The 25,558-nt window shown below is 44.5% G+C and overlaps 1 protein-coding gene across 2 annotated transcripts; it reads right to left on the minus strand.

The window, feature by feature from the left end:
* Window positions 1–140: 140 nt before the first annotated feature.
* Window positions 141–24,433, minus strand: LOC140430579 (uncharacterized). 2 transcript variants are annotated; one of them, XM_072518154.1, is made up of 4 exons: window positions 24,290–24,433; window positions 11,507–11,709; window positions 7,481–7,613; window positions 141–3,665 (listed from the first exon to the last, which is right to left on the minus strand). In XM_072518154.1, exons 2-4 carry the CDS (start codon window positions 11,631–11,633, stop codon window positions 3,422–3,424), a joined length of 504 nt encoding a protein of 167 aa, XP_072374255.1. In that variant the 5' UTR covers window positions 11,634–11,709; window positions 24,290–24,433; the 3' UTR covers window positions 141–3,421. The 2 variants fall into 2 exon arrangements, with proteins under 2 accessions (XP_072374255.1, XP_072374256.1); XM_072518155.1 differs by lacking the exon at window positions 24,290–24,433 and adding an exon at window positions 21,027–21,044.
* Between the last annotated feature and the right edge of the window lie 1,125 nt (window positions 24,434–25,558).

Raw genomic sequence — 25,558 nt, forward strand, 5'->3', positions numbered from 1 at the left:
GTCTTTCTCAGGGTACAAATTAAATCTAGACAAGAGTGAATATTTTGTGGCGTCTCCACCAGCGGTGGGGGCGGGGGGGTGGGGGGGCTGCCATTCCGTAAGGCAGGGACTCACTTTAGATACCTGGGGGGGGGGGGGGGGCCTCTGTAGGTACAACATTTCTAATTTGGTGGGGAGGGTGAAAGCTGATCTGGCAAGGTGGGATGGTCTCCCTCTGTCATTGGTGGGTCAGGTACAAGCTGTTAAAATGAACATGCTGCTGCGATTCCTGTATATTTTTCAATGCCTGCCGATTTTCCTGCCAAAGGCATGTTTTGGAGAGATTGAAGGGATGATTACCTTGTTCATATGGGGAAGGAAGGTGGCCAGAATTAAAAAGGTGCTACTACAGAGAGGAAGGCAGGCAGGGGGTTTGGGTCTTCCGAACCTGATGTATTATTACTGGGCGGCGAATGTGGAGAAGGTACGGAGTTGGGTCAGAGGGGTTTGACTCCCAATGGGCCAGAATGGAGGAGAGTTTGGGTAGGGGGTCGGGATTGAAGGCGCTAGCGACAGCGCCGCTCACGACGGCCCCGGTGAGATACTCAGGGAGTCCGGTAGTAATAGCTTCATTGAGAATTTGGAGGCAGTTTTGACAGCACTTCAGGTTGGGGGCAGGGCCAAGGGAAATGCCGATTTGGGGGAGCCATAGATTTGAGCCAGGGAAGTGGGATGGAAATTGTCGGAGATGGGAGGAGAAAGGATTTAGGACACTTAAAGATTTATTTCGTTTTGCGGGATTGAAGGAGCTGGGTGCGAAGTATGGGCTGGAGCAGGGGAAATATTTAGATACGTGCAGGTTTGAGTCTTTGCCAGAAAGGAGATACAGAGCTTCCCAGTAGAGCCGGCTGCCACATTGCTGGAGGTGTTGTTGACGACAGGGTGACTGGATAAGGGGGTAGTATCGGCGGTTTACGGGACTATTTTGGAGGAGAAGGTGCTGCTAGAAGGGATCAAGGCAAAGTGTGAGGAAGTTTTGGGAGAGGATATGGAGGAGGGGTTCTGGTGTGAGGTGTTCCGGAGAATGAATGCCTCCACCTTGTGTGCGAGGATGTGGCTGATACAGCTGAAGATGGTATACAGAGCGCACCTTACAAGGGCAATGATGAGCCGGCTCTTTGAGGGGGTAGAAGATGTGTGTGAACGTTGCGGGGGGGGGGGGGGCGCAAACCACATTCATATGTTTTGGTCCTGTCCAAAGCTGGAGGATTACTGGAAGAATGTTTTTAAGAGTAATCTCTAAAGTGGCGCACGTGAAACTGGACCCGGGCCCCCGGGAGGCCATCCTCGGGGTTGGAAACGGGCGTGGAGGCAGAAGTTGTAGCCTTTGCCTCGTTAATCGCCCGAAGGTGGATCCTGTTAGGGTGTGCCCTGGTATGGCGGGGAGACCTGCTGGAATTCTTAACGCTTGAAAAGGTCAAATTTGAACTGAGGGGAAGGATGGAGGGGTTCTACAATTCATGTGCGTTATTCATTATCCACTTTCGAGAATTGGATCACATCGAACATTAGGGGGTTGGGAGAAGGGGACTGTACGTGTCAATGGTGATTATGGGTGATTCCGGATTCCTTTGTCATTTGTTTATGTCAACATGTGGGCCAATGTTAGGGGTTTGGCGGGAGGATGGGATCGTTGTTATTGATATGGGGATTGACATTACATTCGTTACTGATTATTGTTGGGTGTAAATTTGGGAGAAAATGTGAAAAGGAGGAGAATAAAAAATATTTTTTAAAAACAACCGGTGTGTTCCCTGTGACCAAGAACCACCATGCTGCATTTAGATAAAGGACGGCAGCATGCTCACAAGCTGCCTCCAACTTGGTCATTGAAAATAAAGAAAATCACTAAGGCCTGTGATCAGAGTAAATCGGACATCCACCAGGATTTCCAGATATAAATGCACAGTGGTTAGCACTGCTGCCTCACGGTGCTGAGAACCCGGGTTCGATCCCGGCTCTGGGTCACTGTCCATGTGGAGGTTGCAGGTCGCCCCGCTGTCTGCGTGCGTCTCACCCTCACAACCCAAAAGGATATGCAAGGTAGGTGAATTGGCCATGCTAAATTGCCCCTTAATAAAATAATTGGGTATTCTAAATTTATTTTTAAAGTTGAGAGAGAGAGAGAGAGAGAGAGAGAGAGAGAGGGGGAGGGAGGGAGGGAGGCATAAGTATATAATTTAGGCTCAAGATGATATGGCACTGTTGAAGGTGCGATCTTTTGAACTGTGGACTCAGATGGGCATAAAGGTTCCTATTGTATTCTTTGAACAAAGCAAGAATTCCACATATGGCGTGCCCAATATTCTTGCTTACTGCTGTTTGTAGGATGTATGTAAATTAGCCACCAAATATCCTACACTAACAAATTCAAAATTACTTAATTGGCTGTGGAGTAGTTTTGATATGATGTCATGAAGCTGCTATATAGATGCAAGTTAATTAATTTGCTACAATTAAGACCTTTAATAGTTTGGGGATGGGAATGCCATGCCAATCAGGTTTTGGGTCTCAATTTTCAGAGCTTAATATAATGCCAAGAAATAACAGTAATAATGCCAGTTACAGGTAAACATTCTCTAATACAGAATAATTTACTTCTTAGTAACAGTAAAAACAGTTCAGTACAGATACTGTAGCCCTGACGTGGACTCTGAATAAATGTTACTTACTGTGAAAAGCAACTAAATACGCTGTGACCGTTTCCACTATCCTATACAAAACTATTGAGGGCTTATTTTCTTGGGTACACCACCTCACCTTGGCCCTGGTGCTAGACAAGAGTACTGCATGCTCTTGTCGGTCTACCCTGGAATTTGTACATGGCTCAAGGACAATGCCCATAGATTCAATTAGCTGAAAGAGGCTCATGTAAATCAGGTACGACTGCGAGCTGGTCTGGGTATTTGAAACTTTATGCATGTTAAAAGATGATGAGCAGCTGGAAGGCCTCAGTAGAACAGGTGGTGGGCAAATATTAATGCTCAAGGCTATTTTGTCATCTCTTAGGCTGCCCTTGATCCATCGTATCACTGGGAATTCTCAGAGCAGCTTATAGCCTCATCCTTTCAGGTATCCTAAGCTCAGACACAAGCTCAGACACCCAACAAGTGTTGAAAACTATGAGGTAAAAGCCTCTCCTATCTCATTTAAATAGCCCACTGTCTATGGCCCCCAAAGTTCAGAAGTCCCTTGGCAATTTTTCAAAGGGCAGAAAGCCAGCAAAATATTACACCAATCTTTCTCTAAAAATGCAACATTCCCAGGGGAAGAGGGATATGCACCGGAAAATAAGCCCACTTGACATGCAATACATAAACACTCCGGGATTAAATTCCTGCTGGGATTCTTTTACCATCCAAACCAAAACATAGAGGTCCCATTACTGCTTTGAATATCTGGAAATACGCTGGTGGGGTTGTTTGAAGTGTCTGCAGTTTCTCTCTTTAGTAGAAAGTCGTTTCCATACTCTATTTTGCTTCAAAAGTTGGTTCTGACTCAGCTTTCGTCGTTCAACATGTAATTTGGCACACTGCATGAAACGCACATGATTGGTATGTACCACACCACCATTTCCAATCAAGGAGGACATTCTTGGAGGGATATAACGAGCAACTGGAACAGCTCTAAACAGAATGCAAAGAATTTAACTCAACAGGTTTCAGAATACGAATTCTGGCTACTATAGGACAAAGTTACAGCAGATCTAGATTAACACCTCTAAAAAGGCAACATGTTATGGTCATACAGTTTTCACTCCAATACACCCAAACCCTTCAACAATTGTTTTGACCAGTAAAATGTCTTAAATTCTGCAAACTTTACACAATTCAATCGTGTTGGAATGAGGATAGCATTTAAAAAAAAATAACCAAAGAAAACATTTCATCAAATCTTTTAGCTATGCAATAGATGCTCATTTATACAAGGAGAACATTTTAATAAGCTTAAATATTGCATTCATATTCTCCTTCAAGGAATCACCCCAGCCACACACAGTTAGCTTACAGAATTATGTAGCATATCAGAAAATCTAATGTATTTCACGTTACCTTGGAGAAATTCCCATACCAATATTTCCATCTGTTACAACTTTTTTCTTACAAGTTCTCAAAATGTTACTGCATCTCTTGCATAAATTTGTTCCAATTTTTCTTGATGTTAGGAACAGAAGTCATTGAGCCCTTTCTATCTATATCATTTTCCAAAACCCTCAAGAGGCAGATGAGTTGAGAAATGCTATGTTAATGAGACATAGTACACATCATCAGGTATATGTCTCATGATATTGCTCACTTGTAGACGTCATGTCAAATTGAAGCCATTGTACGATATTTCTCAATAGTTTAAATTTTTATTTCAGCAGATTTTGTAAATATTCTAGGTGAACACAACGAACAGAGGGGCCACCTCAGTATAGTTGATATTTACTCATCTGTGATGAGAAAGTGGTAATTTCAAGAGTTTGGAAAACCTGATGTACTGTAAATATTGGACAAAGGGAAGTCGGGCATCACAAAATGTCAAACAAGTGTAGAATATGCTGTCTGGTGGCCAGAAGTCTCAAATTATTGGAAGAGATTATATCAAACTATACTTTTGCTATTCAGCAACAGGAGACAAGAAAACCATGGAAGCCATCTTCCTGTCCATCAAGGACGTGAGGTCGTCTTGAGATTGACCTCTTCAAAAGGCAGGGTTAAGATGTTCTTGATGGTAGTAGAGATGAACAGAATTCTAATTACAGGGTCACACTTCTGAAGCAATGATTACATCACTGAAGGAGATATTTGCAACACATGGAATCCCAGACATTGTAATTTCAGACAGTGGACCACGTTTTGACAATAAACATTTTTGAAGAGTTCACAGCATCATATGGATTTGTCCATAATACCAGCATACCAAGATACTCTAAAGTCAATGGTGAAGCTGAACGAAGAGTGTGTACTGAGAAAGCACTGCTAAAGAACTATGTTGTCCAACTTGCAATACTGAGCAGTTGTTTGACTCACTCCAGAATGATCCAGCATCTTGTGCATTCCTCATGGTAAGAATGCAGAGAACTCAACTCCCTACTCTCGCACACATACCCATGCCAAACTGGTAACTTGAGCAAGGTGAGGGCAAGGTAAGGGAGAAAAAAAAAAAAAAAAAAAGAGGCCACACAGAAGCAACCTCCACCAAATCAGCCAGGCCAGAGATGTAGCAGTCATCTGCCAGTCCAGATGACTACCAAACGAGTGAACCCTATTTATTAATTCTGCTTCTGTTCAGCAGAATCTAAGCATTTACCCTCACCATTCAAATCCCCAATCCCCCCCAAAAGGAGCAGAGTTCAGATAGGCTAGTGAAACCACCAAAGCTTTTGTCCCTGTGAAAAAGAAATGGAAGAGTTCTAATTTAAAGGGTTGGGCTTCATGGTACAGTTTGTAGTTTTGATTAAGTCATTTTATTTTGAACTTTAAAGGTAATAAGTTAGTATTCACGAGAGGTAGACACATCAAGACATCTTCTTTTGCTCATCTTACCTCATAAGCTATCCATGGTGCAGATAGTGGGGAATCATTGAGAGTCAAATTCCAGAAATAACAGATTTTCATATTGGTGATTTTTGTAAAGCATTCACTCAGGACGAGATGGGGGAGGGGAAATTAATCTTCTAATTATGCAGAAATAATAGGAAACAACATGGTTTCAGTCATTTGTGTTCGTAAGGCTTGAAGTTAAAAAGGTCATATATATTAGAATGCTCCATAACAGGTGTCATTTTTGTCACTAGGAGCAAAATATTTCAGCAACTGGATTTATTTTTTCATTAACTATCGGTTCTGTGGAATTGCCTGCAGCAAGATCATGCTGCTAGTCACTATTCCTCATCTCTTTGTAACAACAGAATATAAATACCAATGGCAACAAGTGACAAAGCCCCAAACAAACTGATATTCCATCTTCTAAAACTTAATAATACATGTCAGCATGAAATGCGCATTTGCTGAAATATTCATGAGACTAAAGAGAGTCTGATCCTGTGCACAGAAAGTGTTATGTAACATTTGAACAATGATGTCCTATTTTACACAATATTTAAGTAAAGCGTACTGAATATTAAAAGCAATTAAGTTATGCAGCCTGAGGTTCAAAAAAATACTATTTTTTGTTTCTACCATGGTTTCAATTTAGGTTAGTGGGCTAAGTATGTACAGTATCCTGCAAGCTGCATATTGTACCCCAACAAGGAGGGGGGTCAGGTTTCAGTCGCTACTACTCAAGCCAATAGCTCATAGGCAAATGTCTCAAGTCATCTCACTTATTTAAAGTTACTATATAAATACAAAAAGGCTAGTAAAAACAGATTTTTGTTCTTTTTGAGCAAGGAGTGATGAACGTCTGGACAATTTATTGGAGGCATGAATTCTGGAACAGCAGATGGTGCAATGGGGAAACATCAATATCTTTCTATTCTACACAAGTATCATTTTGGACTGTTAAATAAGTTGGACCAACATGTTTACCTCATCCTTTGTTATATTGTGAATTTGACACATTTTTGAGCCTGGAGGGAATAAAGATTATTCAAGGGCGAAACAGGAGGAGCCTCTTCACCATTCATCTAAACATTTAAGCAAGTTGTGGGTGGGCCCACTTATCAGGAGAGTTCTATAAATAATCTTACACCTTTGATAGCAAACTTGAAAACAAAATATTTTCTTTAAGAACCTGTCATGTGGAGTTTGGAGGTAAAATCTTTAACTTAACCCTTTCCGGGTAAGCGTTCTCCAAGGCGGCCTTCAGGACCCGCGACAACGCAGAATCGCCGAGCAGAAACTTATAGCCAAGTTCCGCACACATGAGTGCGGCCTCAACCGGGACCTGGGATTCATGTCGCATTACATTCATCCCCCACCATCTGGCCTGCGAAATCCTACCAACTGTCCTGGCTTGATACAATTCACACCTCTTTAACCTGGGGTTACCCCATCTCTGGATCTGTAAAGATTTAATCACCTGCTAATGCTCGCATTCCTAGCATTGTTTGGCATCTTTGAATTTGTCTATATATGTGTTTCTGGAACAGACCTCTTCATTCACCTGAGGAAGGAGCAGCGCTCCGAAAGCTAGTGACATCGAAACAAACCTGTTGGACTTTAACCTGGTGTTGTAAGACTTCGTACTGTGCTCACCCCAGTCCAACGCCGGCATCTCCACATCTTAACCCTTTCTGTTATGTTTCATTGTCTGGTGTAATGTCACGTGTTGTGCAGTAACATCAGTGTGTTTCGTGGGCTTTTGTGGAGTTCACCATTGTGCCCTGTTGTAGTAGCATCTTTTAAATAAATCCGTTGCACTATGTTATATGATCTCAACATGTGCCACCTCGAGTCTCTCTCTTCGCGGCTACAACAAGGAATATAACACTTTCCAATATCCTACGACCAACCTGTGATCTTCCAAATCAGCAGCTTCTTCACGTTCATTGTTCTTATTCTTCCGAGTAGGTACAGACATGCTTGGTTGCTCAATCAGTAGGTTTTCCAGAGGATCGATGTCCAACCTCACCACTGGATATGTGACTGTAACGAAACAAGACATGGTTAAAATAGTGAACCCAAATCATGGAAGGAAGATAGATTTATGTTGTTGTTGTCCACTGATTGCTGCTTATATTCTTAAGTATACATGTTCCAACAAACTTCTCAAGCTGAATAATAAATGGGCAACAAATCCAAGGTCCACGCAAGGGTCAATTGGATATCATATTGATCAGAAGTCACCTGCATATATACAAAAACTACACAAAAGTCCAAAAAATAGCACTTTCTGTGCTTTTCCAATGGCTCATCTGCTTAAGACATCCAAAGGGTCAACAGACTAAAATGGATTCAGATTGATTTCTCAATCATTATTTGTCCAGACAATCTCGGTCTATCACCCACATTACTATAAACATTCTTAATAAAACTTTAAATTTCTTCCTTACGGAGCAAAGGCAAATGTTGAACATGGGAAGATGTGGTTGGAGAATCAAAAGGTAGTCAAAGAGAAAAGGTTTCAAATACATGTTTGACAGGAAGGAAGCAGAAGACTGGCGTGATATCCAGAGTGTAGGAGCTTATAATGGTTTTGTGAGCCACCAGAGTCGAGGGAAAGGATGAAGCATCAAAATACAAAAAATGCAGTCCAAAGAGGAGATATGAAGGTTCAGTTAGGGCGCTTGAGAGTTACAAATTAGCCAGGAAGGACCTAAAGAGAGAGAGCTAAGAAGAGCCAGGAGGGGACATGAGAAGTCCTTGGCAGGTAGGATCAAGGAAAACCCACAGCTTTCTGTAGATGTATCAGGAATAAAAGAGTGACTAGGGTAAGAGTAGTGCCAGTCAAGGACAGTAGTGGGAAGTTGTGCGTCGAGTCCGAGGGGATAGGAGAGGAGCTAAATTAATATTTTTCATCAGTATTCACACAGGAAAAAGACAATGTTGTCGAGGAGAATACTGAGATACAGGCTACTAGACTAGACGGGATTGAGGTTCATAAGGAGGAGGTGTTAGCAATTCTGGAAAGTGTGAAAGTAGATAAGTCCCCTGGGCCGGATGGGATTTATCCTAGGATTCTCTGGGAAGCTAGGGAGGGGATTGCAGAGCCTATGGCTTTGATCTTTATGTCATCATTGTCTACAGGAATAGTGCCAGAAGACTGGAGGATAGCAAATGTTGTCCCCTTGTTCAAGATGGGGAGAAGAGACAACCACAGTAACTATAGACCAGTGAGCCTTACTTCTGTTGTGCACAAAGTCTTGGAAAGGATTAAAAGAGATAGGGTTTATAATCATCTAGAAAAGGAATAATTTGATTAGGGATAGTCAACACGGTTTTGTGAAGGGTAGGTCGTGCCTCACAAACTTTATTGAGTTATTTGAGAAGAAGGTGACCAAACAGGTGGACGAGGGTAAAGCAGTTGATGTGGTGTATATGGATTTCAGTAAAGCGTTTGACAAGGTTCCCCATGGTAGGCTATTGCAGAAAATACGGTGTCATGGGATTGGGGGTGATTTACCGGTTTGGATCAGAAATTGGCTAGCTGTAAGAAGACAGAGGGTGGTGGTTGATGGGAAATGTTCAGCCTGGAGTTCAGTTACTAGTGGTGTACCACAAGGATCTGTTTTGGGTCTGCTGCTGTTTGTTATTTTTATAAATGACCTGGAGGAGGGCATAGAAGGATGGGTGAGTAAATTTGCTGATGACACTAAAGTCGGTGGAGTTGTGGACAGTGCGGAAGAATGTTGCAGGTTACAGAGAGACATAGATAAGCTGCAGAGATGGGCTGAGAAGTGGCAAATGGAGTTTAATGCAGAAAAGTGTGAGGTGATTCATTTCGAAAAGAGTAACAGGAATACAGAGTACTGGGCTAATGGTAAGATTCTTGGCAGTGTGGATGAGCAGAGAGATCTCAGTGTCCATGTACATAGATCCCTGAAAGTTGCCACCCAGGTTGATAGGGTTGTTAAGAAGTCGTACGGTGTGTTAGTTTTTATTGATGTGGAGATGCCGGCGTTGGACTGGGGTGAGCACAGTACGAAGACTTCGTACTTAGTTTTTATTGGTAGAGGGATTGAGTTTCGGAGCCATGAGGTCATGTTGCAGCTGTACAAAACATTGGTGCGGCCGCATTTGGAGTATTGCGTGCAGTTCTGGTCGCTGCATTACAGGAAGGATGTGGAAGCATTGGAAAGGGTGTAGAGGAGATTTACCAGGATGTTACCTGGTTTGGAGGGAAGATCTTATGAGGAAAGGCTGAGGGACTTGAGGCTGTTTTCATTAGAGAGAAGGTTAAGAGGTGACTTAATAGAGGCATACAAGATGATCAGCGGATTAGATAGGGTGGACAGTGAGAGAGCCTTTTTCCTCGGATGGTGATGGCTAGCATGAGGGGACATAGCTTTAAATTGAGGGGAGATAGATATAGGACAGATGCCAGAGGTAGGTTCTTTACTCAGAGAGTAGTAAGGGCGTGGAATGCCCTGCCTGCAACAGTAGTGGACTCGCCAACATTAAGACCTTTAAATGGTCATTGGATAAACATATGGATGATAATGGAATAGTGTAGATGGGCTTTAGATTGGTTTCTCAGGTCAGCGCAGGTCAGCGCAACAGCGAGGGCCGAAGGGCCTGTACTGCGCTGTAATGTTCTATTCTATTCTAAAAGCCTGCCAATCAAGTGAGAATAGGACTTGGGTATTGCTGAAACAAAAACACATGTTGAAGCTTTTTGCCTTGCACTTGCAAGATAAGAATTCTTGAGGAGTGTTCTGATGAGTGCAAGATGAAAAGCTTCAACATCTCTCATTCAACCTGGTTAGGGCTTGAGGAACTAGTGAAGGTGCAGAGGACAGACTTAGCTTTTAACTAACAAGTGTGCTCGCTAGAAAAGATTAAAAAATTACAAAATCAATCATGTCCCTTCTATATTCACAGTTAATTATCCTGCTGACATTCACAGTCTAGTTTCATACATGTAAGCTAACATTGACAACAAGAATAAAACCATAACCCAGCAAGCAGAATACAAATGTCTGTGAATAATCCTCTTAGGTTTTGGTCTACTATATCTGGCCTATTTACAACTGCTACTGACAAGAGGCTAAATTGTAAAGGTCATGCTGATCGATTTGATTTCAGTTAAATTGCTGATTTTTTGGAAATTGTCATTTTCCCAAAGCATCTATAAAATTAAAGCCAATTTCTATAATGCTCATGCACAGAGACCACATGAACCACTGTTGTGATCATATCTGGTCTGAACCAAATTATAGTGGTGCGAGCATATCTATCTTGAACCAAGTGTACAATTTTATTTCAGACTATGCAAAATAATTTCAAATCCACTAAAAATGAAAAGTTAAAAAACAAAATCCAAGACTGTAGAAAATATTACATTGGAGCCAGCAGTCAATTCAGGTTGAAATTTTAAAATGTGGTTCTAGGAGGCTCCCTCTCTCTGACCCAATATAGGCTCAATTCAAAATTAGAAAAAGGAGGCGATTTATTCTACCCAGCACAGCATCAGTCCTGATGACAAGTTTGGAGTGAAGATCTCAGAATCTCCTGGGTTTGCCTCAAAGTCTGGGCATCTAAAATTTGATCTTGGTGATCTAACATAATAAATGCTCTACTCCAAACAGTAAAAATAAATTTCACAATAAAGCTCATTCAGACGCTCGCTCAACTTACATTCAAACTTGTGTTGATCCAAAGCAATATAACAGTGCCATTGCCATTCAAACCATTCAACTATTTCATTCACTTTTGGGGGAGACACTCAATTATTCATTTACTTAATGCATATTAAATGTTGTTGATATCCGCTGTTAAATATATCTAGTAATTAAAACCAATTCCCACAGTCAGATTTATAAACCTTTCGCATCAACCTCGATGTTGTGAAAGGAAGGATCTGAAGATTTAGGTCCTACCTTGGATATTCACAATAATCCAGTCGTCCTCCTCATTCTCATACAGAATGTTGTTCATGTTGCTGTTTTCTTGGTCGTCTCCTTCATCCACCTCACCCAGGAAAAAACGGGCGAGTTTTCCAAGCATATTTAATGTGTGGAAGGTTGTTCTCAGCTACGTACTTCCAACAGACCTTCAATATTGAGTGTTGCTCCCTTTATTCCTGTATTTAAAATAGTGATCAGTGTTTTAGAAAAATTGTATATTCTAATTTAGAGATTAGCTGTGTGCATGGGAGCATGCAAATAATTCACAATATGACAGATAAATTTAAATTTAACCCAATGTGATAGCTGCAATATTTTCATTTTGCACAAAAAGAAATTATGAATGATTTGGTTTTAAATCTCAGTGACAGTCATCAACATAGATCCTTGAAACAATATCTTATCCAGCATTTATAGCAGTGCCTTCACTGTAGTATGACCTCCCAAGTGCTTCATAGCCGTGTTAACAAATTCACACACCGAGCTACATTACATGATTCGAGATGACCAAATGCTTGGTTAACTAGGTTGTTTTTAAAAGGAGCATCTGAAGGAGGAGAGAGAGAGGTCAAAAAAGTGAAGTGGTTAGGAGGGAATTGCAGATTTAGTGTGGAGGCATTAAAAAGGTACGGTTGTCAAATGCAAGAGGCCCAAATGGAGGAGAACAGTGCTACATGCCAGACCCACACCAGGTTGGAAGTAGCATTGCCACAAATGCCACAATCACCTTCTTTGGATGACTAGGAATGGACAATAAATGTGGCCTTTCCAGATTCACCCACATCATAAAAATAGAAAGAGAATATTGCCACAACCAGCATATAGACTATTGTCCAACAACATGAATATATTAATGAAAACATTATGCATGGATGATATTATGTGGATGCACGGTGAAGGGGGAAGGGGTTCAGAAAACAAACTTGCAGAGTGTGTAGTGTACTGACTGTGGCTGCAATTTCATTAGCTTTTTAAAAAAAAAAATGGCTGCATAATGCTGATTTACTGCAAGCCTGTACTGTCCCCATATACAAATCATTAAGGGTGCAAAAGTGATGGCTGGGATTTTGTTCAATGACAAAGGAGTGGCCAGCTACATTCACAGCCAGCTGTCCCTGGAGAGGGAGGACGCAGTGTCCACCAGCAACATCGAAGCCTTCCATGCCCAATGGGCAACGCTGGGCCTGGGGTGCATTAACATCCCGCTCAATTACGTTTTGGTTTGGAGGTTTTAATTTTTGTGTTTGGTTTTTAAAAAGGCAACATCCCTTTAAAGGGTGTCCCTTTTAATTTGATTTGATTTATTTTAATTGGCTATTTGATTTATCTAAAATAAGGCAAAGGAGTGTGCTCGTTGTTCATGGTGGTTGCACAGCCTTACTCTTGAATGGCAATTTGCAATTCTTGGAGATCATTTCCAGTGTGGCAATCTCAGGGCACAGTGGGCAGGGAAAACAACAGCTTGTCTCTTCCACCAGACTGAGTAATCCTCATTAAGTCATGCAAGTCAAAACCAGGAAATACAGGTCATCATATTTTACTAATGCAAAATCATCCACAGAAAAAAGAGATTAAGAGCCTCCAATAATTAAATACTCCACTCTTTGTGAAATTACATTTAAAGGCCGAGGCGCAAGACATATTGCCGTGTCAAAAATTCACAGATTTGATTATACCAGTCCTAAACCTGGTGGGGTGTTCAGTAATTTTTAATGCCATTACAGGGATTTCAATGCTGGGAAGTAGTGGAGCAGATTGTGGGGAGGAGTAGGATAAGTCAGACAACAACTTCTAGATTTCCACATTTAGCTGCATATGTTAATCCTGGAAATTGCAGCCCGATTTCTTTCATAACAATGCTGACAAAAGATAGTCTCACTCTTATCTGTGATGCAAAATCTGGGCCAATATTAATGATGGTTTAACCCAGAATTGTGGCACAGACGTTCAAACAATAATTAGCACATTTTTTGAACTCGCCTCCTGGCTCTGTTACCTATTTCTTACATTCACAACCAATTAAACAAATGTGTTGATGCACACTATTCTCGGCTTTTTCCTAGAGTTTAGGCACTTCCCACGTCACAAACAACAGTCAGAACAGCCAGCCTGCAGTTTGTTGCTGCATACACCATGGCTTCCGAAAATTATTTTTCCCCCCAATTTTATCCCTATTACAATGATAAAACGGTTTGTCAAATTGACCAATTTCACTCGAGTGGGTTGGGGGAAACCAGGAAAACATAATCAAATCTGTTCAATCTCATTTTTGTTTTATTTGTTAATATGTGGGATATGGCTAGACCAGCACTTATTACCCATCCCGAACTGCCCTTCAGAAGATAGCCTTCTTGACCACTGCAGTCCATGCATTTCATTTCATTTCATTTCATGTGGTGTAGATATACCTACAGTGCTGCTAGGGAGGGAATTCCAGGATTTTAAACACAGCAACAGTGAAGGAATGGCAATATATTTTCAAGTCAGAGTGGTAAGTGACTTGGAAGGGAACCTCCAGGTAATGGGGTTCCCATGTATCTGCGGTCCTTGGCCTTCTACATTGTAGAGGTCATAGGCTTGGAAGGTGCTGTCTTAGGATCCTTGGCGAGTTCTTGCAATGCATCTTGCAGACAATACACACTGCTGCTACTGTGTGTTGGTGGTGGAGGGAATTTATGTTTGATGTTTATGGCGGTGTGCCAATCAAGTGACTGCTTTGTGTCAAGCGTTTGAGTGCTATTGGAGCTGCACTCATCCAGGAAAGCGGAGAGTATTCCATCACATTCCCGATTTGAGTGGATAGGCTTTGGAGAGTCAGGTGGGAAGTTATTTGCTGTAAGATTCCGAGCTGCTCTTGTAGCCACAGTATTTATATGGCTGGTGCAGTTCAGTTTCTGTTAATGGTAACCCCCAGAATGTTGATGGTGGGATATTCAGTAATGATAATACCAGAATGTCAAGGGGGAATGGTTAGAATCGCTTTTGTTGGAAATGGTTACTGCCGGCCACTTGTGTGGTGCAAATATTACTTGCCACTTGTCAGCCCAATTCTGGATATTGTCCAAATCTTGTTGCATTAAGACATGATTGCTTCAGGAGCCTGAGTAGTCATGAATGATGCTGGAAGTCAGTGAACATCCCCACTTCTGACCTAATGATGGAAGGAAGGTCACTGATGAAGCAGCTGAAGGTGCTTGAATCTAGGATGTTACCCTGAGGAACTCCTGTAGTGATATCCTTGAATAGAGATGATTGGCCTCCAACAACGATCTGCCTTTGTGCTAAGTACGACTCCAATCAGTGGAGAAACTCCCCGCCCCGATTCCCATCGATACCAGTTTTGCTAGGGCTCCTTGGTGCCACACTCAGTCAAATGCAACCTTGATGCCAAGGGCGTCACTCTCATCTCACCTATGGCATTCAGCTCTTTTGTCCATGATTGAGCCAAGACTGTAATGAGGTCAGGAGCTGAGTGGGCCCTGGCAGAATCCAAACTGAGCATCCATGAGCAGCTTATTGCTAAATGACCACTTAATGCACTGTTGATAATCATTAGCAACGTGATGGAAGGGATCAAGAATGGAGTGATAGGGCAGTAATTGGTAGAGTGATCAAAACATGGATGCTCAAGAGGCGCAGATATCTTGGGAGGGTTGTGGAACTGAGGAGATTAGAGATACGGAGAGGCAAGTTCATGAAGGATTTGACATCAAGGATGAGAATTCTTTTGAAAAACCAAGGCCTTACTTAACTGGGAGTGAATGAAGGTCAGTGAGCACCAGAGTGACTGGGTCTTGATGCGATTTAGGACAAGGATAGCAGAGTCTTGGGTGGTCTGGTGTCAAGTATACAGAGGTATTGATGGTTTTGCTAGGAAAACAAAATTAAGGGACCCTTACAGAAGTTTCCAATCTGTCATCCATTTTGATTGTGCTTCATTACACCAGTAGAAAATGGACACCCATTAAGTGGTGGCATGCGGGAAACTTGCCCGCTGACTAATTCCACTCACTAATGAGCCATTTAAAGAAAATTATCCCCAAGCCAACTGGGATTTAATGCTGGCTAAGGGATTCACCCCAACTTGCACGAGTTCCCTGTGCCCCCTGAAGGTCACCAAGAAAATCCTGTCAGATGTGGTAGTAGCCTACAATAGGAATCCCCCTTTCAAAAGCACTGTGCCTGATTGAGGGACATGACATTGGGAAGGGGGTGTCGGCTGACAACGAAGTCCCTACCCTTGCATGGGACCCTCTACTCCACCAGCGAAAATCCCTTCCCTGCAGCACCCCATTGACCTTGGCGGGTGCATTACCAGGAGCAACCACTGTTCCCAGTGGTGCTGATGGGTAATGGCAAGCTCCTAGTCTCCAATTATCTGGTTGCTCTCAGCAGGTGGGATTTCTGCCACCATGGTCCTAAATCCTGGGGAAAGCCTGATGGGCACTTAATTCAGTCTGGTCCCCCCCCAGCAAAGCAATGAGGGCCTTCCACTATGATGCACGATCAATTGGACCAAGACGAGAGTTGAATACAACTGAGGCTTTATTGCTCTAAGATGTGTGGTCTCCCACAGCAGCTGGCGAAATGGCTGCTGCATGAAGGGGACACATATTTATACTCCACCTACTGGGCGGAGCCAGCAGGCAGGGACTACCGCTGTACCTGTAGTACAGGTCCTACCGTACATTACCTAATAAAGGTGCAACAGTGGTTTACCACATTCACCCCCTGTTAAAATTGAGTCCGGTGGGAGTGGTGGAGAACTCTCTACAGCAATTGAATTTACATATACAATATTTGCGAAAACAAAATTCTTTTGAAGTCCAGTGAACCAGTTAGAGGTTTAACCGGGCCGGGGCCTTGATGTGCCGCTGGGAGCGACACAGTGGTGGCGGCGATGCCAATGCTGGTCTGGCCTTCGGTGACTGCAGGAGCATGCTGAAATCCTCTTCATCCTCGGGCTTGGGCAGGGGGAGGACGGATGGTCCTGGGGGAGTTGCTGCCTAGAGCGCCTGGGGGGGGGGGGGGGGGGGGGGGGGGGGGAGAATGTGGAGCCAGGCCAGAGGTGTGTGTGTGCGCGTGGAACCTGCTGGTGCCAGGTCCCTGAGGGAGACAGTATCCTGGCGGCCTCAGGGACCTGGGTATCGGGGTACACCACGTAGGCATACTGGGGTACTCATCGACCACACTGAGAAAATACGTATTATGGTCGGTGGAGGGGAGGGGCCCGTTGAAATCCAAGCTGAGGCGTTCAAAGGGGCGGAAGCAGGCGCGCACGGTCTGGCTGGTAGAAGTGCGGTTTGCACTCGCACAGACCTGGCAGTCCCCGGTGATTGTCCGTACTTCCTCGACGGAGTAGGGCAGATTGCGGGCCTTTATGAAATGGTACAACCGTGTGACTCCCGGGTGACAAAGGCTGTCGTGCAGGGCCCGGAGTCGGTCTACATGTGCGCTGGCACATGTACCTCGGGATAGGGATCTGGGGGCTCGTTGAGCTTGCCGGGGCGATACAAAATCTCGTAATTGTAGGTGGAGAGCTCGATCCTCCACCTCAAGATCTTAGCATTCTTGATCTTGCCCCGGTGTGTTATTGAACATGAAGGCTGCCGACTATTGGTCAGTGAGGAGAGTGAATCTCCTGCCGGCCAGGTAATGCCTCCAATGCCGCACAGTTTCAACGATAGCTTGGGCCTCTTTTTCGATGGATGAGTGCCGAATTTCTGAGGTATGAAAGGTGCGGGAAAAGAATGCCACGGGCCTGCCTGCCTGATTGAGGGTGGCGGCTAGGATGACGTCTGATGCGTCGCTCTCCACTTGAAAGGGCAGCGTCTCGTCTACTCTGTGCATCGCGGCCTTGGCGATATCGGCTCTAATATGGTTGAAGGCATGTTGAGCCTCGGCCGTCAGGGGGAAAAGGGTGGACTGGATGAGTGGGAGGGCCTTGTCTGCGTAGTTTGGGACCCACTGCTGAACACGCACTTCTCCTTGTTGTAGGTGAGGTTTTGGAGAGTGGCGATGTGGAGAAATTTGGGAAGGTGGTCCTGCTGATTGTGGCCGCAGATGGTCACATTGTCTAGGTACAGGAAGGTGGGCCGCAAACCGTACCAGTCGACCATTCGGTCCATCTCCCTTTGGAAGACCGAGACCCTGTTGGTGACGTCGAAGGGAACCCTGAGGAAGTGATAGAGGCGATCGTCTGCCTCGAAGGCAGTGTATGGACAGTGCGCCTTACGGATGGGGAGCTGGTGGTAGGTGGATTTGAGGTCCACCTACCACCGTTGAGAAGACCCGGTACTGTGCAATCTGATTGACCATATCAGATATGCGTGGGAGGGGGTATGCATCGAGCTGCATGTACCGATTGATGGTCTGGCTGTAGTCCTCGACCATTCTGTGCTTCTCCCCAGTTTTAACTACTACCACTTGGGCTCACCAGGGGCTGTTGCTGGCCTCAATGATGCCTTCCCGAAGCAGCCGCTGGTCCTCGGACCTGATAAAAGTCCTGTCCCCGGTGCTGTACCGTCTGCTCCAGGTGGCGACGGGTTTGCAATACGGGGTTAGGTTTGCGAATAGGGAAGGTGGATCGACCTTTAGGGTCGCGAGGCCGCACACAGTGAGGGGTGGTAGGGGCCCGCCGAATTTCAGGGTTATGCTCTGGAGGTTACACTGGAAGTTCAGGCCGAGTAGTAGGGCAGCGCAGAGGTTTGGGAGGACGTAGAGGCGGAAACCGCTGAATTCTATGCCCTGGATAGTGAGCGTGACCGTACAGTACCCCCGGATCGCTACGGAGTGGGATCCGGAGGCCAGGGAGATTCTTTGACTGGCGGGGTGTACCGTGAGGGAGCAGCGCCTTACCGTATCCAGGTGGATAAAGCTTTCGGTGCTCCCGGAGTCCAGCAGGCAAGAGGTCACGTGTCCATCGATTTTAACGCTGGTCGATGCGGTGGCCAGGTTGTGCGGACGAGACTGGTCGATGGTCACGGAGGTGAGTCGTGGTTGGTCGTCGCTGGTGTTGGATGATGGGGTGCCCGGGGGGCACGGGTCCTGGAACGCTGGTGGTGCCCATGTGCCGTGGGGGAGACAAGATGGCGGCGCCTGATGATCTTGGGGAGGACAAAATGGCGGCGCCCATGGGCCGCAAGTGGCGGGGGTTGAACAAGATGGCGGTGCCCATGGGCCGCACGTGTTGCGCGGAGGGGAAGATAGCGGTGCCCACTGGCTGCGCTTGGTCTGAGTGGGAGAAGATGGCGGCACCCATTGTGCGTAAACGAGGGGGGTGGGGCGATAGTGGCAACTGCGCGGGCAAGGCACACCGCGGCAAAGTGCCCCTTCTTACCGCAAGTCTTCCAAAGGGCAGCGCGGGCCCGGCCGGCGTTAGCAACATCGGGGACCCCCAAGGTTAGCTGGCTGGCGCGTGGCGCAGGCGTATTGGCTGGGTAAGGCCCCCGCTGCGTAGGAGGGGTGGGCCGCGCAGCTGGGGGCGTAGGCCTGAATTTTGTGCAAGGCGACCGTCATAGAGAGCGCTAGCTTCTTTGTCTCTGTGAGATCAAGCATGACCCCTTCTAAAAGTCGCTGGCGTATGAGATCTGACCCAATCCCCGTAACAAAAGCATCCCGCATAAGGAGGTTAGAATGTTCAGTGGCCGTAACGGCCTGACAGTCACAGTCCCGGACTAGTGGGAATAGGGCCTGCCAGAAGTCTTCTATGGACTCACCATGGAGCTGAGAGCGAGCGGCGAGTACGTGTCTGGCGAAGAGTGTGTTCGTCCGCTGGGCGTAATTTTCTTTAAGTACGCCATGGCTTTGTCGTAGTTCGGCGCGTCCTGGATCAGCGGAAAGGCGTTGGAGCTCAACCTCGAGTACAGTATCTGTATTTTCTGAGTCTCCGGAACAGGGTCTGGTGCAGACCTGATGTACGCCTCGAAACAAGCAAGCCAGTGCCGAAAGTCATTTTTGACGTCGCTTGATTGCGGATCCAGCTGCAGGCGATCCGGCTTGATACGGAGGTCCATCTTCTGAAAATCTTAGAGCAATAAATTGATGCACGATCAATTGGACAAAGACAAGAGTTGAATACAACTGAGGCTTTATTGCTCTAAGATGTGTGGTCTCCCACAGCAGCTGGCGAACTGGCTGCTGCACGGAAGACACATATATTTATACTCCACCTACTGGGCGGAGCCAGCAGCCAGGGACTATTGCCGTACCTGTAGTACAAGTCCTACCGTACATCACCTAATATAGCTGCAACAATGGTTTACCACACACTAGTTCTCGAAACAGTGGCTGGGACTTGTCCAGAACACCAGACCCAGTTGGTCCATTAAATCTATATAGTTGCAATTTAGGCAAGCTTCCTTCTGTCATCTAAACAAGTGCAAGGAATTGAACATCTACAAATAAGAGGGTTATTTATTTTAGTGGATAAAGATGGATAAATAAAATGGTCATGGTCAGTTTGTCATAAAGTTTTTCTTAAAAATATAATTTGTTTCCAAAAACTTTTCTTCTGCTTCTTGTACGTGCTACTCAAATGCCAGGTATTTACCACTTTCAACAAAGAAATGCCCAACAAGATCCCATTAACAATGAACATCATTACCATTGCCAAGTACTCCACTATTCAACATCCTGGAGGATAGTATTGACCAGGAAAAAACCCTCAAAATTGCAAGTCATGTACATACTGTGGCTATAGAGTGACTTAAAAGTTGGGGCAGGGGGCGGCTCACTTCCTGACTCTGCAGACTCTCCCTCCATCACGACATAGCACAGGTCAGGAGTGTGATGGAATAGTCTCCACTTGCCTGAATAGGTCAGCTGGAAAATCACAAGCTTATCCACACAGCACATCTAGTCAGCTCCTTGTCCACTTGACTAAATGTTACCCTCTATCACGGGTGTATGGTGGCTACATCATGCAACATCTACAAAATACACTACAGCAACTGGTCAAGGCTTCTTCAGCAGCACCTCTGTAACTCACAACTTCTATCACCTACAAGGACCACAAGCAGGTGTAAGGAACACCATCATATTCAACTTAATGGCAAGTGAGCACTGCAGTGATACCATGGTTGTGTGGCAATTCACCACCTGATCACTAGGAGTCTCACTAGTATATAAGTGAATGTTAGAATCATGTGACCCCCTCAGACTGGCTGGAGGAAGTGAGAGGTTGCTTGTGCTTGGCCTTACTGTTATTCATCTGTTGTTTTGTATATAGTTTACCCATAGTTAATGTTAATAAATTGTTTACAGCTTTTCTCTACAAGTGTTCTCAGGCCAATATAAATCAGGCCATCCGACAAGAACATTACAAGCATCAGCACACAGTTAAGCCCAATCCAACACATGCATGTTTAACAGTTAACAATGACCACGGGATAGTGTTTAGAAATGGGAATTATGGCTGATTCTGCCTTTTCACAAACATAAAAACTAATTATAATATTGCTCTGGCTGAGATTAGATCAGGCAATATGTTTACCCGTTGAACCATCATTGGAGGAATTATTTTGACCGTCTTCTTTGCAGACACATCCTCCTATAGATTTAAACACCTACCAAGCAGATCAACAAATAGTACGTTAACCCAATAATACATCAAGAAAAATGACATAATTGAAAAATATAAATGATATAAAGGACATTGCGCAACATAAAATCTGCGCAACATAAAATGAGTGCATAATACATTCCAGTAATGCGGTATTTATAACTTGCATGTGAACAAGAGATTGTTATTGTACAATTTCTGCCATTTTCCCCTGTGATTGGCTGGCCACTTAGTTCAAACTAAGAACAGTGATCCTCCAGAGCCAGGACTGTTTGCAGTTCCTGATAACATATGTAAATAGGCCTGTATTCTAGGAATCAAGCCAGCTATTCCTGCAGTTGTATAAACTAATTTTCCAAACCCAATTTAGACTGCTCATCTTCAAACGGAAGCAAGATTTCTTAATCCAAGTCATTTTTTTTTAAACATCACTTTGCATCAATTTCAACTAACTGTACTTAAAGTAGTGATGCAGAATGTAGACTACTACCTAAAAAAGGGAGAGATTTAGTGCCCTCTGCATAAAACAAGATGTTTCAACTACCAGATTGAACATAAGAACATAAGAACTAGGAGCAGGAGTAGGCCATCTGGCCCCTCCAGACTGCTCCACCATTCAATGAGATCATGGCTGATCTTTTGTGGACTCAGCTCCACTTTCCGGCCTGAACACCATAACCCTTAATACCTTTATTCTCCAAAAAACTATCTTTATCTTAAAAACATTTAATGAAGGAGCCTCTAGTGCTTCACTGGGCAAGGAATTCCATAGATTCACAACCCTTTGGGTGAAGAAGTTCCTCCTAAACTCAGTCCTAAATCTACTTCCCCTTATTTTGAGGCTATGCCCCCTAGTTCTGCTTTCACCCGCCAGTGGAAACAACCTGCCCGCATCTATCCTATCTATTCCCTTCATAATCTTATATGTTTCTATAAGATCCCCCCTCATCCTTCTAAATTCCAACGAGTACAGTCCCAGTCTACTCAACCTCTCCTCGTAATCCAACCCCTTCAGCTCTGGGATTAACCTAGTGAATCTCCTCTGCACACCCTCCAGTGCTAGTACATCCTTTCTCAAGGAGACCAAAACTGAACACAATACTCCAGGTGTGGCCTCACTAACACCTTATACAATTGCAGCAGAACCTCCCTAGTCTTAAACTCCATCCCTCTAGCAATGAAGAACAAAAATTCCATTTGCCTTCTTAATCACCTGTTGCACCTGAAAACCAACTTTCTGCGACTCATGCACTAGCAATCCCAGGTCTCTCTGCACAGCAGCATGTTTTAATATTTTATCATTTAAATAATAATCCCTTTTGCTGTTATTCCTACCAAAATGGATAACCTCACATTTGTCAACATTGTATTCCATCTGCCAGACCCCAGCCCATTCACTTAGCCTATCCAAATCCCTCTGCAGACTTCCAGTATCCTCTGCACTTTTTGCTTTACCACTTATCTTAGTGTCGTCTGCAAACTTGGACACATTGCCCTTGGTCCCCAACTCCAAATCATCTATGTAAATTGTGAACAGTTGTGGGCCCAACACTGATCCCTGAGGGACACCACTAGCTACTGATTGCCAACCAGAGAAACACCCATTAATCCCCACTCTTTGCTTTCTATTAATTAACCAATCCTCTATCCATGCTACTACTTTCCCCTTAATGCCATGCATCTTTATCTTATGCAACAACCTTTTGTGTGGCACCTTGTCAAAGGCTTTCTGGAAATCCAGATATACCACATCCATTGGCTCCCCGTTATCTACCGCACTGTTAATGTCCTCAAAAATTTCCACTAAAAGAGGGGCTTGTTAGGTAAATTGGACATTCTGAATTCTCCCTCAGTGTACCTGAACAGGCACCGTAGTGTGGGGACTAGGAGATTTTCACAGTAACTTCATTGCAGTGTTAGTGTAAGCCTACTCGTGACACTAATAAAGATTCTAATGGGAAAACATATTGTAGAGTTTTTAAATATGGAATGGAAAGTAACAGAAATAGATTCAGGTGAACTTGCATATACCTCAAGTGGGGAAAAATGATTGTACACAAACAGCATAAGAAAACGAGCGACTGCTATGTCAATTTTCCAAGAATCAGAATACTCCTATAGTGCAGAAGGAGGCCATTCAGCCCATCAAGTCTGCACCAACCTTCTGAGCATCCTACCCAGGCCCACTCCCCGGCCCTATCCCCGTAACCCCATCTAACCTACACATCTTTGGACACTAAGGGAAGGGGGAGGTGGAGAAAAAATAAAGTTGAGGGAGGTTCATGGGCAAGCTTGTGATTTATTTCATACTATTGGTTTTATAAACACATATAAATTGTAGGTGAGAAACCGTCATAGGTGGCTTTAAGATGCAGATTTTGTTTTCCGTAATGGATTTCCACACAAAACCAATTCGAAACGATAGAGATGGTTCTAGCATATAACTGGTTAAAGAAACAGTCGTCTGAGTTCTGGCTGGGCGTTACTCTGAGATGTGATTGATTGGGAGGGTAGCTTCTAATCTAATTAGTTGAAAAGATTTCTCATTACAACAGGCTAGATTCTAAGCATTTTTGGTTCAACCAAATAAACTAAAAGCTGACAAATGTTACAACATTCAACAGGTTTTCCGGCTGAGTGCTGAATTAGTCTTTGCAATAATTAAAGAACATTGGAGCAGTCTCGGATTAATGGGATGGAGCAGGTCACTATGTGTATTTGAGGAGCAGATAGCGGCAAAGGAACCTGTTTGCCTGACTTTTGTCAAGCTGCAAGCCTCGCACTGGATCCGATTTCACCAAAGGACAAAAACAGACACCATCAGCTGATTAAGACTTTACGTATCCTGTGACCTTTATCTAGGCAAAACGCAATTTAAAAAATCTATCGTAATCCCTCAAATGGCTATGTGACGCTCTCGAGAACGGTTTCCAAAATGTCACTCAAAACCTTTTTAAAGCTATGTCTCAACATGCTCAGATAGTCATCAATCAGGCACACCAAAGTAAATATCAATCCCAAACTATATTCTGAACGAACAACTTAATAACAGCACTAATTAGTAATATACTCATTTCAGGATAAGGAGCCATTCATCGCTTTACAATGACATTACAGATGAAAAGCTGTAACCCACGCGAAGGAAACAAACAACAACCCTTTACACCAGAACTGCAGTTTTAAGTAGTACTTGCCAATGTAAACAAGCCGGCGAGAAAGCTTCTGAAACAAAAGATACCCTTTCAACCGGTTGACGAAACAGAAGATTCCACCCCCAAAATGACTCTAATCCAAACGCGACCTCCCGAAGAAACAAACTGGCTCCAGATTTATTTTGATCAGCTGTTTGCGTAACCGACGCTTTTCAAAGCGCCTCACTGACGCAGCCTGTTAAAGCCCCATCCCTCTCTGCAGCCCAGTAAGTAAACCAACTGCTCCCATTACCTTCTCCAGCCCAGTAAACCAGCTTCTCCCATTACCTTCTCCAGCCCAGTAAACCAGCTTCTCCCATTACCTTCTCCAGCCCACACCAGCCCAGTAAACCAGCTTCTCCCATTACCTTCTCCAGCCCAGTAAACCAGCTTCTCCCATTACCGTTTCCAGCCCAGTAAACCAGCTTCTACCATTACCTTCTCCAGCCCAGTAAACCAGCTTCTCCCATTACCTTCTCCAGCCCAGTAAACCAGCTTCTCCCATTACCTTCTCCAGCCCAGTAAACCAGCTTCTCCCATTACCTTCTCCAGCCCAGTAAACCAGCTTCTCCCATTACCTTCTCCAGCCCAGTAAACCAGCTTCTCCCATTACCTTCTCCAGCCCAGTAAACCAGCTTCTCCCATTACTTTCTCCAGCCCAGTAAACCAGCTTCTCCCATTACTTTCTCCAGCCCAGTAAACCAGCTTCTCCCATTACCTTCTCCAGCACACACCAGCCCAGTAAACCCGCTTCTCCCATTACCTTCTCCAGCACACACCAGCCCAGTAAACCCGCTTCTCCCATTACCTTCTCCAGCCCAGTAAACCAGCTCCTCCCATTACCTTCTCCGGCCCAGTAAACCAGCTTCTCCCATTACCTTCTCCAGCCCAGTAAACCAGCTTCTCCCATTACCTTCTCCAGCCCACACAGTCCCAGTGAACCAGCTTCTCCCATTACCTTCTCCAGCCCACACCAGCCCAGTAAACCAGCTTCTCCCATTACCTTCTCCAGCCCAGTAAACCAGCTTCTCCCATTAGCTTCTCCAGCCCAGTAAACCAGCTTCTCCCATTACCTTCTCCAGCCCAGTAAACCAGCTTCTCCCACTAACTTCTCCAGCCCAGTAAACCAGCTTCTCCCATTACCTTCTCCATCCCAGTCAACCAGCTTCTCCCATTACCGTTTCCAGCCCAGTAAACCAGCTTCTCCCATTACCTTCTCCAGCCCAGTAAACCAGCTTCTCCCATTACCTTCTCCAGCCCAGTAAATCAGCT

This window comes from Scyliorhinus torazame, chromosome 10, assembly GCF_047496885.1.
Source record: "Scyliorhinus torazame isolate Kashiwa2021f chromosome 10, sScyTor2.1, whole genome shotgun sequence".
Taxonomy (NCBI): domain Eukaryota; kingdom Metazoa; phylum Chordata; class Chondrichthyes; order Carcharhiniformes; family Scyliorhinidae; genus Scyliorhinus; species Scyliorhinus torazame.